Source organism: Suillus bovinus (assembly GCF_016758785.1).
Source record: "Suillus bovinus strain UH-Sbo-P2 chromosome Unknown EDB93scaffold_394, whole genome shotgun sequence".
NCBI lineage: Eukaryota > Fungi > Basidiomycota > Agaricomycetes > Boletales > Suillaceae > Suillus > Suillus bovinus.
This window is the reverse complement of record NW_024542450.1, coordinates 1-13475: the sequence shown is the minus strand read 5'-3', so window position 1 is coordinate 13475 and position 13475 is coordinate 1. Positions and strand designations below refer to the sequence as shown.

Sequence of the window (13475 nt, the reverse complement as noted above, 5' to 3'; positions counted from 1 at the left end):
GACGCCGGTTGGATTCGAAGACGGTGATTGGACGGGGGAGGGGGGGGTATGTGACTTTGAATAGGACTTTAAATGGGATGCCGCGTTCGAATAAGCAGAGGATGACGTCCTCTAAGGATGGCCCCCACTTTTCTCTGATGCACTGAACAACCGATGTGGCATTGTGGACGAATAGGTTCCAAGTTCGAGCGTATTTTGGGATGATGGGGAGCATTAGGTAGCCAGGAATAATGCTGTCTTTTACCCGCTCAATCTTAAAATACTCGTTGCGCGTGAGGAGTTCTCCAGCATCGTTAGGATGGAGATCCCACAACACCGAAGGTGGTTCCAGTTCGAGCACGAGGGAGGAGATGAAATAACGGATGGCAAACTCATTACTGGGTTTGTCCAAACGAAGACCGGCTTCCATGATGTATTTACGAACGGTGTAGGTGTCGACGATTTGGGATTCTTGGATGTTCAAAAAGTCGCTGGCGGACTGTATTTCGGACTGCGTGTGGCAGATAAGTCCGTAGCGACTAAACAGAACCTCTTCTAGCGAGGTACCCAACAGTATATCCTGCCCAATGACGGATTTGTGCACAATGCTCCGTCCTACCTCGTTGTGGTCAGATGGAAGCGTGGGGGGTTCCCTGAGCAGCGGTACCGGAGTGGGGTCAACTTCTGGGAGAGGGTGTTCGAATTCGGTGTCGTCGTGTGTAGGAACTTCATCCTTGTCGAACAAGGAACAAATATCCCATTGGTTAGATATTTCGTCGTATACGAAATGCCCCTTCCGTCTGCTTGCAAACTCCTTCTTCGCATCCTCATAGTCCAGCTCTCCGCGGAACCTCCCTTGCTTCGATCGATACCACATAAAAAATCTCGTCCCATCTCGCTGGGTGGGTATGATGAAACTCGCAGCGTCTTGCAGCCTTTTCTTCACCCGTTCCTTTATGGCATTGGAGGCTCTGGACAAGAACTCTTCGAGCTTGGCTTTTCGATCTTCGACGAGTGCGTCCCATCGGTGAAGACTGTCTGGGTCGGGGTTAGATGGGCTTGGTTTGACGTCATCCGCCATGGCTTGGTTAACCATGGCACGGACACGAAGCTCTTCCTCTCGTGTAGGGATGGCGATTTGAAATAAAGGATGATTCAAGGACTTCGTGTTGAATATGCCTTTCGCCGATCCTATCTGAACCCAGACGGGGACTCGAATGCGATTGAGATATGGATAAAGAATGCCGAACTCAGAGGATCGAGGGTCAAGGACAACACCGACGCATCTCCCGAGCATCTCCGGTTTTAGCGCATCGATGATGTCGCATACGTGACTGTTACTCAGCCCAGATTGGACGAGAACTTCAGGGGGGGGGAGTGGGCGTCGAGGATCAGAGGAGCTGGAATTTTCGAATCTCACTAGTGCACGTCCGTAAAATAAGTTGACAAGCCCTATCAGACTATGAAAGGCCAGCCTGGATTTCTGTGCACAGCGAAGAGCATGGGAGTGTTTCTTGTGGTAACGAAGGTAGCCGTAAGATGAGGGAAGAGGTAACATGGAGAAATCCATGGGGAGTAGAGAGTCGATGCTGAGGATGGATGCGGCATGATGAAGTGTATTTTCGAGCCATTTCCAACTGGTTTGTTGTTCGGCAGACAGAGAGTAGGTAGTCCCTACGGTGACTATCCGGATGGCAGCGAGGCGCTGGAAGAGCGGCCCTGTGTACTGCAACTCTGAGTCGTCCGGGGTAGCCGCAATTTGTATGTAGCGGGAGAGTTGGAATCGCAATTGGAATAGATCGTCGGGGTCGGGATCTTCATGTCTGAAATCCGCTTTGACTTGCGAGGGGAACGGGCACACCGACTGAGTGGCCGAAAAAAGTATCGAATCTACCTCCTTCAAATAGAAGTAGTTTCGGTCCTTTGACGACGATCTATGCTAGGCGTGAGCGTGTGAATGGTGATTCAAAAATTATGGCTGCTTACATCCAAGGTGCAGCCCACGGAGGTGTAGTAGGTATTGGGGCGCTGGCCCTTGTATTCGCATGCCAAGGGATGGACCTGAAAGATCGTGTCAATGCGCAGGTTGTAGTAAAGGGAGTTCGCTGCTTACAGTGATGACGAGGCGCTTTGAATACTAACGGTATTCTGACGCTGAGCAGAAATCCTGAAAGTTTATGTTAGCGTGTTAGTTAAGATTGAAAACGTGACTACTTACATTGAAGGTGCAACAGACGAGATGTTAGTTAAGGACGGGGCCCTCGTATTCGCGTGCCGAGGTATAGGCCTGTACGTGAGTGTGAATGCGCAGGTTTTAGTAAAGGGAGTTTGCTGCTTACAAGGATGACGAGGCGCTTTGAATACTAACGGTATTCTGACGCTGAGCAGAAGTCCTGAAAGTTTATGTTAGCATGTTAGTTAAGATTAAAAAAGACAACTACTTACATTAAAGGTGCAACAGACGAGATATTAGTCGAAGACGGGGCCCTTGTATTCGCGTGCCGAGGGATAGGCCTGGACGTGAGTGTAAGTGTGCTGGTGACGATCAAGGGAGTTCGTTGCTTACAACGACAACGGGTCTCTTCGAGCGATTGTGGAAGTCAAATGCTGATGAGGCGTCCTGGAGTCCTGTGCGTCGTTTCGCGACATCGGGGCGTATTGGACTATAGCGAGGCGGCAGATGTTATGAGATTGACTCGAGTGTCAGGATGCGACTACCTGGAATTTCCAAGTAGAAGCCAGTGATAGGATGTTGGGTTGAGGTGCAAGAGATCGGTTTCCAAAAATGAGGCGCTTATATAGGTTCTGAGAACAATGAAACAGTCCACAGAACACAAGCCACAGTCGATAATTAGTAGTGGTAGGCGACATGTACTATAAACATCACGTGCTATGATTTAGTCGTGACGCTACATCGATCAGATTTCCTATTATGGAATGTGTGATATAGAGGCGTACTGGCACCGCAGAGGTCTGACATTTCTGTATAGTACGTGCAAGTATCAATAATTAGAGCCCTTGTAGACAGGAAAACGTACATGTTATTTTGGTCGCTGGAAATTTTTTCTACAACTTTTCACGATCAAGTTTGCGCTCGTCACCTTTTATCATGTGCACCCGACTTTGAGACTTCTTTTGTGATTTCCAAGACTTGAAGACTCTTGAATGACATCTAAGACTCTGAGGACAGTCTCGTGACTTCTCTTAATTGATCTAGATTTTCAAGATTTCACAGTCTTGTTACTTCGACGACTTTAAGGACATCTAAGACTTCTCTGACATTATTTGATCTAAATTTCCAAGATTCCCACAGTCTCACGACTTCCACAACTTAAAGGACATCTTATATGACATTTATTATTAATGCGTTGTTACTGTTCCATTTAAATACGGCGTATGGACTGAAAAATAGGCTATGCTGGACACCCGAGTCGTCGACACACCATACTTCAACTCAGAGGACATCTAAGACTTTGAGGACAATCTCGTGACTTCGACGACTTACAGGACAGCATAAGATTAAAGTCCTCAAAGTCTTAGAAACAAGATGTCGTCGCGCTTAAAAATCAGATTATGTCCTAGAAGTCCTCAAAGTCTTAGAAATCAGATTGTGTCCTCAAAGTCCTTGAAGTCTTAGAGGTCGTCTTTTCAAGTCGTCGAGCCTAGAAATCCGATTATGTCCTCGAGTAATCAAGTGATGTCCTTCAAGTCCTCGAAGTATTAGAGGTCGCGAAACCGAGTAATTAAATGATAACCTTCGAGTCGTCGAAGTCATGAGACTGTTCTCGTAACGAGAAAAATTAAATTATAATGCTCGAGTCCCTAAACGAGAGAGTAATAGTACATCCAAATCCATCCAAATGTATTGTACAAGTATCATGCTTAAAGTCCTATCCGTATACAAGTACGTGTAAGTCCAAATAGATTCCGTTGATAAGATATATGCATTGTGTTGTATGGATATAATAAGAGAAATATTAACGACAACCCGAGCTAATCTAAAGCCGCAAAGGATCTTGGATCCTGCTGGTCAATATCGTAGCACAACACATCCGCTTGAGCCTCAGTTACAAGGTTCCGAGTGCCTTTGGACGAAGTTGCTATATACTGGCAAAGTCTCGACACCCATTGGCTGCTTGTGGCGAACGCGCGCGAATCTCTATTTTTTATCGCAGCAATCTGACCCATAAACCATGCCTCCAAACTTGGCGTCCACTCTCCTTCCCACTGCATGTACTTGTCAAATATATTGATAGGAGGCCATAACGTATAATGGTCCTCGGTCACCCCTAGAAGGGTATCGACATGAGCGTCCGTTACCATGTCGTCAACATCGGTGCCAATGCGCTCGACACTGGAGTGTACGATAGCGTCCGTCGAAGGGCCAGAGAGGGTCGCTGAGATCAAGTTGTCCGGTCCAAATTGTACTGCAAGTCGCCACAAAAGACTACCCATGGCACAGAAACGTCGACTGAAGGGAAGTCGAAGCATGACCCTGACGTGCTCATCATATTGCTCGAATACTCCTTTGCCTCTTTTGAGCACGACAGGTTTCTCATCAAGATAGCCCGGCCGTGGAGCCGAGATGGTGTTCAGTGCGCCAGCAAGGTGCTGGGGGTTGGCAAAGACACGCCAGTCGAGTCCGCGGGAGAGACAACGGATTGCGAAAAACCACAGCGGTACGTCTGGATATTGCGCTCTCCAAAGACGAAGTCTGACCTCAGTTCTCTTAGAGACTACCAACCTCCCACGAGAAATGACATGCAGGAGGTGGTAGGGGGGGTAACAAGCGATATGAAGAAGGCGGTTCTCGGGATCGCTACGCAGAGACGCGGAAAGTGGATTAAGAACCTCATACTGCTGAAGGCAGTTCGCGCGATCGAGGATGGAGCGGGTTATTGCATTGCTGATGGGACGGGATCCCATCCTGTTGAACCCTGCGACGGTTGTCACGGTGGAAGAAGGAACAAACTGCACGAGCCCCATGGGGAGCGACAAAGTGCCAGGAATCGACTGCGGTGCAGCTGAGAAGTTTAATACATATAAAAAATAAGTCTAGGATTGAAGTATTGTGCACTCACAGCGCTGAATGGTTGGCTGGTCACGATAAGGAGAAGGCGCTGATTAAGAAAATTAGCTATGTTAAAACGACTACTTTTCTAAGAGAAAACATACCTCGATGACTTCTTCGGGCAGGACTGCGGTGACGGCTGGGCTGTCTGTGTGTTCCCCTAAATCTCATCGGTGAAGGAGATCTACCGCGGCGAGTAAATTGTTGTGGAGACCTTGATCTACCACGACGAGTAGGGATTTGACGGTCAGATCGAGACGGAGGATAGTCTCTATATGAAGATGGCCGAATTCGGGGAGAGACAGGCCGGTGAGGATAAAAGGAGGATCCATGGCGAGGAGGGGAGATCGAACGACGTGATGTATGTAAAACATAGCTTGGACGTGCTTGGCGAGGGGACAGATGTCCACGATTCAAGTTGTGCCCCTTGCCTGCGCCTGGGGTTGATTTGTCTGCATCGAGGGTAATTTCTCCTGGCTCGGCATCGACGTCCATACTGTCGCCCGCGACAGTGTCGTGCATTTGACGTTCCAAAAGTGCCTCCATCTGCCTCAACCTCTCCATCTCCAACTGCCTCTCGTCCTCGATCTCTTTCTTTTTCTTTATCTCCATCTCAATCTGCCTCTGTCTCTCGTCCTCGTCCTCGATTTCCTTCTGCCTCTCCATCTCCAACTGTTTCTTTTGGTCTTCGATCTGCTTCTGTCTCTCCAATTCCACCTGACTCTGCCTCTCGTCCTCAATCTGCTTGATCCTCTCCATTGCCTGCCTCTCCATCTCGTCCTCCTTGTCTTTCTTAAGGCGCGCAGCATCCATTGCTCGTGAAATTGCTTTCTCTTTGTATCTTTTTACGAGCTGCTGCCTCCTTTCCACCTTCTTCTTCTCCTCCGACTCAAGTTGAGCCGATGGTATTGCGTTTTGGGATGTCGAAGTAGAGTCAACTATCGTATCAGACGTGAGCGTATTGATAGTTTGTCGTGGTGGCTTTGCGTTAATTTGATCTCTGCCGATCGCCTTGAACCATATCGCTCGTGCATGCGCAGGTTCAGATATACCCAGGGCATCACCGAAGACACTATGTTCAATCGTATTTAACGAAAAAAGTCCGCAAGAGCACGAGTCTGCTTGAGTTCCGTGTGGCAATGTATTTCCTTGATTTTCGAATGGGCCATCGAAACGGAGGGAAAGCCAGTGCTGTAACTTGGGAATAAAAGGTCGAAGTGCGTTTGGGAGACTAAGAGAGTCGCCTGCCTTCAGGTAGGTTTTTATCTAGCAAATGAGGGGAATGGCCTACCGTAGCAAAATATTTTCCGTCCAAAGTCGATGCGGAATGAAACAAAGTGGTGCACTTCTGGAATACACACTGGGAAATATAGAACCTTTCCTTTCGATAGCGTCTCTTCTAAGTTTTTGAAACTGCGGGGCAAGGAATTGACGTTGGGTTCTGAAAGGCGGATCGCATCGGCGAACTCAGTGTCTGTTATGACGATGTTGGAATGCGCTTCGACTAATCGGCGGGTGGTATACTGGATCATCATATCCACGAGAGTATCTGAGAGCCACGCGTTATCGGACAGAAAGCGTGCAAGTTGTGTGGTGTTCCTTAGGCCGCTTGAAGACAGCCCGACAAGCTGCTTGCGGTAAGGTAGACGAAGCATAACTTGACGTGCCGTGGTAAAAGGATTAGAAGGCGAAAAACTCCCAATGAAGCTCTCTTCGTTCTTTTTCTTCAACCAGGTATCTGCAACTACCCACGTCATCTTAGCCTCGCGAACTTCATGTAGTCTTTGCCAGAGGTTCAACATCCACAGGGGCAACGGTTTGTTTTTGAGTTGAGGATCGAGGATCGACCGCTTTCCATCCTGAATCGCGCTTTCAAGAGATGCGTAGAGGCTATATACCCACTGCTTTGGAGGTATACCTCTGGTGAGGTCTAGATCCTCGATTGGACGTGCTCTGTCAAAGCACGACGTTCCACTCTCTGTGAAGGACCCAGCCTCGATATCGGGCACGTTGAAGTCCAAGATTTCGCCTACAGTGGCGTCGGAGGAGGAGGGTAGAAGCATGGAGTGTACCTGCTCTGGTATTTTCATTACCTCCGACATAAGCTCTAAATCTTGCGGATCCAATTGTTCGCCTGCATCGAACCAAGTTCCAACCGGTACATGAGTAGTAACGGCCGGAGGAACGGTGGGCGCTGCGGAGAAAGGCGTGTCTTTATCCTCATCTAACTCAAACAAATCGTCCTCGTCGGTACCATCGTAGTCGGAGTAGTCGTGGTAGAGTTCGATGTCGCCCGTTCGTGGATGAAAGGTCTGCGACGAACGAGCATCGTCCTTCAGCCGATTGATCTCCTTGTAATTGTTTGTAATCTCTTGGCGCGGTTGAGATTTGCCTTGAGTCACAAATATTCTCTTGCGAGCTTTTTGGCCTTTGAATTGAGGCTCTTGGCCGTCTGGCCAGAACTGGCCTGGCTTCCCGCAATAGCTGACGACTGACGCGAAGGAATCAGACAAAAATCGATAGACATTCAGTATACGTACTTTTAGGATTTCGTTTAGGTTGTGTAGGCATTGTTTCTGCCTGTTCCCATGGATTCTCTGCCCAAGCCAATGGTGCGTCGGACGTCGATGCCGTGTCATTCGCTAAAGAACGTAGATGAGCTGTTGAAAACGATAGTTCGTGATTTGGCTCACGAGTATTCGACTCAACAGGGCGTTTCCTGCTCACAGACATGACTCCAGTCCGCATGGGACCTCTGGGTTTAGCGGCCTGCGGTTTCTCCGAGACAGTAGAGTGGATACGAGGCATATGAGATCGCAGAGAGTATGAGAAGCACTAAGTGTTTTGATAGTAGAGTAGATTTGGTAGCTGAGGGAATGTTTAACGTCTCACTGGAATTTCCAATGAGAGGTTCAGGTGTGATGGAAGTTGTTGACGAGGAACAAGTAAGCTGGTGAATTTAAGCTTATCTAAATGTGGCAGTGGTTATTGCACATGTGGCAGTGTTATTGACTGCCAAATACGTAGCACATTAGTCATCAACTCTAATGAGCTACTTAACAATGCGGGTCCATTAAACGCACATCGGGATTCTGATATTGTCGTAGATTTTGCTCTTAACTTAAAGTTCAAGCCACCCAAGGCATTCAAGTGTGGTTTAAATGTTGTACTAAATATTGCAAACCCCGATGTGATGATCCCCAAATATAATTGTTTTGATTACTTCTGTACTACATATACTTATGTTTCAGTGAGTTGTACAGTGACGAAAGAAGTGTTGAGTGAGTAAGCGAGGCAAATTTGCAATAGAGAAAGGTCCGACAACAAGCGACGGGTAATCCACGAGGATTCAGAATGTACAATCTGACGTCGCAGAAGTCGTCAAAGTCGTCAAAGTCATTAGAATCTCCAAAGTCTTCACAGTCGTCGAAGTCGTCAGAGTCCCCTAAGTCACCGGGGTCTTTGAAGTCGCAGAAGTCTTCAAAGTCTTCAAAGTCGTCAAAGTCGTCAAAGTCTTCAAAGTCTTCAAAGTCTTCAAAGTCTTCAAAGTCGTCAAAGTCGTCAAAGTCTTCAAAGTCGTCAAAGTCTTCAAAGTCGTCAAAGTCGTCAAAGTCGTCAAAGTCGTCAAAGTCTTCAAAGTCGTCAAAGTCGTCAAAGTCGTCAAAGTCGTCAAAGTCGTCAAAGTCGTCAAAGTCGTCAAAGTCGTCAAAGTCGTCAAAGTCGTCAAAGTCTTCAAAGTCGTCAAAGTCGTCAAAGTCGTCAAAGTCGTCAAAGTCGCATGTGTCCCACAAGTCATCATAGTCGCACAAGTAGTCAAATTTCTCGGCAAGTGCTCAAGACTTCTTGCTGTAGTAAGTCGCTCGCAAGTATCAGTAAGTAGCCCGGCGTGTTGTTTCGTCCGCACCTAACTTCAAATTTACTATGGGTGAATCAAAAAAAATGAACTATTATGATATGGCGTTACAAAGGTGCGATTTCAAGGCGCTGCCTGCAATATGAAGGGAGTGTCCGAACTATAGATATTGTACAGTTCCGTGATTTCTATCAGTACAGCATGTAAAATTCAAGGCGGTGCCTGCGCTATGAAGAGAGTATCCAAACTATAAATATCCTACAGTTCCGCAATTTCTATCAGTACAGCATGTAAAATGTAACAAAATGATGTAATACTAGTGTGTAATAACAACACTACAGGGTGGTGAAGCGTTCTAGACAATTCAACAGTTCTTCTCTACTGACGAGTTCGCCCGGATGCATCTGGCTACTACTTCCATCCGTCTGCTTCTTGCGATACACAGATGTCGCGTTCTTTAAATCCTTCCAAAAATGTTTAACGATTGCATTTGCAATCTCATTCGCTCGTTTCGTCGTGCTCGTCTTGAGCTTTGGCCTTTCGGTGCCAGCGGCCACATATTTGTTGGTATCTAAGACCATAATACAAAGAGCCATTAAAGGCCTGCTGTACAGCTCTAAAGGTCGATGTTACACGTGTTCAATGTAGTGAAAACGGAAATGAACTCACTAACGCGACGCGAGATGCGCGGTAAGTTGACAACCATACGTTGGAAGGTTTCCAGAGAGTGTTCATGGACCTGGTTTGTCAAGGTCCTTCCTTGCTTATGGTCGACGTAACGGGAAAGTTCCGTTAGATGCATGGTTTCGTAATTATAAAAGTGCCCTCCTGTGGCGAAGGAGGCTACCGGTGTATACACCGCGTGAAACTGTCCCGGTGGTTGTATTCTGCAATTGTAAGCATGGATAGATACATAAGGACCAAATACTCACAGCATATCACCGGGCAAGAGAGTGACGATCTCTCCGTGCCAACTTTCTTCGATATTTTTGCGGCTTCGATAGAGATCCGTCAACTCTGGTGCTATCTCAGAGAGTTTAGTACGAGAAATTTCATCTTCGTTACGGTGTCTCCATAAGCCCCATTTTTTTTCGCCCGTTTCGACTTGCACAAAAGTAAGACTTCCGTCAGAGTCATGGTGCGGATGTGTCCAGTACGCAGGGCCATGGATCAATGCCCACGAATGGACGGTAAAATTGTCCGGATGGACTTTTTCACCAATGGGGCAGTCAACAGTGGTTTGATTCCATCCGTTGATAATGCCGCTATCGAGAGTGCTAAGCATAGACGGTTTAGTGGTATGTTAATGTAAATATATGTGGTACTAACCTTAGTTCTAACGGGAGACCTCCCTGTCCAAATGCAACGTCAAGAATGCATTGAATCTTGTTTGGGTCGTGTATGTTGTTCACGAACTCTTCGAGAGTCGCGTGCTGATGCGGATATGTAAAATCTTTGGTGCGTTGTTCAGCGTCTATTGTAACTACATTAGATAGTGTAATGCAGATGCGAATTAAAAACAGACTCACCATGTACGACTACACGCATCAAGTCTGACATGCCACGATCTTCTAGGTAATCTAGATCGAGAGTTGCAGGCTCGGGTCTACTTATATTTCGAATAACAACAGCCTTGTTTACCCGAATCGCCGCAGAGATTTCGTCGCACAGTTGCCGGCTTTTGGTGCGCCAGTCGCTGTACTTTAAGTGTACGACGTTTTTTGACGTCTCAGGAAGCGATTCCGGAAGGGTTGCAAAGTAAGACACCGTCGTAGCATCTTCCTGGCACACGTTTACGCCATCCCTGACTATGCACGGTAGCACGGTAATAGATCCATCAGACCATGTGATGGTTTCTGATTTCTCGTGCACCTGCGAGCCTATAATCGGAGTTGCGAGGTCACGAGAGTCGAGGTTTGTGGGAACGGATGGGTTGGGTGAGGAAGGTTGTTGTGAACTTTCGGGGGATGACGACGTAGGATTAATGTGTTCGGGGATGACGGTCATAACCTCTACATCGCGCATGAGGGGAGGTGGTTTTAGACTTTTGCGGGATGACGATGTAGGGTTAATGGGTTCGGGCACGACCGTCATCACCTCCGCATCGAGCATGATACGGGGAGTCGGCCTAGTCGCGACGTTTTCCTCATTAAGGAGGACGGGGTCGATTGGAATATCGACAGGCGCTGAATCTGAGCGCTCCGCCACAGGATTTGTCTCATGTGACGAGACACGCTGCCTCTTTCGAGGACCTTGGTCTTGAACTTCCGCGTCACCGGTCTGCTCGGCCTTCTCCTTCTCCTCCTTCTTCCGTTTACGCCATGCACGCTTGTTAGCTGTGTTCTTCTCCCTTATTTCTTGCGCCCTGATAGGATCGCGCTTCTCGTTCGCCAACCATCTTCTTTGGCGTTCGCGCTGCTTCTCCTCTACAGTCATCTCGGCGTCGGCAAGATCTTCGTGATGAAGCCTCCGCTTCTTGTCTCCCTGGTCGTGCTGTGGCATTATATTAACAAGGAATTTCCTCAGTTAAGATAATAACAAGCGTGTAATCTAAGATGTACGAGTATGATACTTGCAACGCGAGCAAGTAAAGGTAAGAGGAAAGAAGTGCGTGTAGAGTGGCAAACGAACGTCTTTAGAATCGGCCACACATTATGTAAGATTCCACACCAAATTCCTGTCATTGTACTACAGCTCTGAGTCGTAGTGGACTTTTTGTCGACATGCACGGTATTTTATATAGGAGTTTGATCCCATAAGGTAAGCGTAAACGAGGTAGCTGAAGCGATGAAGGCTTTTCCTGTCCTCAAAGTCTCCAAAGTGTCCTCAAAGTCATCACATGCTCAGAGTACCTTAAATTTGTAACAGTCTTTAAATTCGCAAAGTCCGGATATGTGATAAATTCTACAGTCATGGAAGTGATAACTGTCCTCATAGTCTTATATGTCCTTGAAATCCTTGAAGTGGCGAGACTGCCCTCGGAGTATTATATCTAATTCCAGTAGCGGAAGTTGCGAGACTGTACAGTACATAATTCATAAACACACTGCAACTTGTAATCTATTTAAGTCACGCAAGTCGTGAAACTGTCCGCAGAGTCTTAAATGTCCGTTCGTGGAAGTCATAATTGTCCTCAGAGTCTTGGACGACCTTGGAAGTCGTGAGATTGTCCTTAGTCATAGTCTTAGATGTCCTTGAAGTCACGGAAGTCGTGAAACTGTCCTCAGAGTCTTAGTTGTCCTTTTAAGTCGTGTCAGTCACATATCCTTAGACGTCGTTGAAGTAATAGAAGTTGTGAGATTGTCCATTGTCTATATCGACTATTCGGTTGTGTTAGTATTACAGTTGTTATAAAGATTAACATTGTCGTGCCCGAATGTGATGCAAGCCGCATCCCTCCAGCAGCATAATGCCTTGCTTCTTTCATCTGGACGGTTCCATTCCGACCACAGTCAATCGCCAGTTCAATGCCATCCTATCGTCTTATTCAAACACACGCACCAAATCAGTCACCGAAGATTTAGATCCACCTGTGTGCGTTCACCCAGTGCACTACATACATGCGAATGTATTCTACTTCAATATAGTCTTCACGACCCCCCCTGCAAATCTTTTAGTACTACAAGTAGATCGTCCATCCTCTCTTCCAAAAACGCAATCTTCTCTGATGCGATGGACGCTGCATCTCGCATTGCCAACAGTTCTTCTTCTTTCTCCTCTAGCAGCGCTTGCGTGTCCGCTAAAATATGTGTCTCCATTTTCCCTAGACATCACTTGCAACTAGCGAATATAAGATATTCACGACACGTACTAGCCTCTCGTTTTGCCGCAGCAGCAGCCCTCCTCTTTGCTATCTTCTTTCTCTGAATTTCCTTTTTGATATCGGAACGAGTTAGGTCTTTAGATCCAACAAATTAGCAGCTGACGGAGTGAGATTCAATTGTGTGACGCACCAGTTTCCTCTTGCTGTACGATGAAAAGTGCATCTTGCTCTGCTCTCCGCTTGTTACGTTTCATCGTGCCTTTCTGGTACCTAGCAAATACTATCGAGAATGTTATATAGAATAATTCATGCTCGTGGGACGTACAGATATCCTTTTGTTCCGCCACACGCAACGCACAACGTTTCTCCCACTTATCCAGCCCTTTCATCGTACGAATTCCGGACTCGAAAAGCCTGCGAACAAGTTCTTCGGAGGTGATTTTCCTGCCAAATTTCTTTGAAATTTGGATAGCTGCATTGCATGTATCTAAAAAGAATTAGTTGTTCCGATGATCAAAAGGACGTGTGGTACTACCTTTTTGTTCCATGGTATTATCTCTAAAACCTCGACAGACTGGAGCTGTAAGGAAGTCGCGGTTAGACAATGGGATAATATAAAGAGTCAGGTGTTGGTATCCAACAAATTTTGTAGAGGTGTCTAGTCTGAGTTACAAACTAGAGATCTGAGTTGGATAGGCCATCAGCGTTTGACTTACACCTGCAAAACTGTTCAAATGTCACAACACGTAACATTACCTGATTAGGAATTGTGAAAACGCTCGAGTATTATGACTCATGTATGCATGTGT

General features: G+C 46.8%; 3 protein-coding genes across 3 annotated transcripts; all 3 read right to left on the bottom strand.

Moving 5' to 3' along the window:
• Positions 1-3: 3 nt before the first annotated feature.
• EDB93DRAFT_1110660 (uncharacterized protein) lies at positions 4-2628 on the bottom strand (the record flags this gene model as incomplete). Its single annotated transcript, XM_041448047.1, has 7 exons — positions 4-1913; positions 1966-2040; positions 2093-2146; positions 2198-2266; positions 2319-2372; positions 2425-2493; positions 2546-2628. Coding segments are annotated over 7 exons (2314 nt in total), but the record flags the coding sequence as incomplete, so codon positions are not given.
• Positions 2629-3972: 1344 nt separating this feature from the next.
• EDB93DRAFT_1110659 (uncharacterized protein) lies at positions 3973-11405 on the bottom strand (the record flags this gene model as incomplete). The annotated part of the gene is made up of 17 exons (XM_041448046.1): positions 3973-5003; positions 5061-5076; positions 5155-5210; positions 5434-6316; positions 6412-7541; positions 7591-7710; positions 7744-7885; positions 7943-8019; positions 8134-8219; positions 8411-8882; positions 8955-8969; positions 9166-9178; positions 9290-9519; positions 9573-9790; positions 9836-10180; positions 10233-10386; positions 10433-11405. 17 exons carry the CDS (start codon positions 11403-11405, stop codon positions 3973-3975), a joined length of 5961 nt encoding a protein of 1986 aa, XP_041300540.1.
• Positions 11406-12493: 1088 nt separating this feature from the next.
• On the bottom strand, positions 12494-13214 carry EDB93DRAFT_1110658 (uncharacterized protein; the record flags this gene model as incomplete). The annotated part of the gene is made up of 5 exons (XM_041448045.1): positions 12494-12666; positions 12715-12801; positions 12857-12946; positions 12992-13153; positions 13202-13214. 5 exons carry the CDS (start codon positions 13212-13214, stop codon positions 12494-12496), a joined length of 525 nt encoding a protein of 174 aa, XP_041300539.1.
• Positions 13215-13475: the final 261 nt, after the last annotated feature.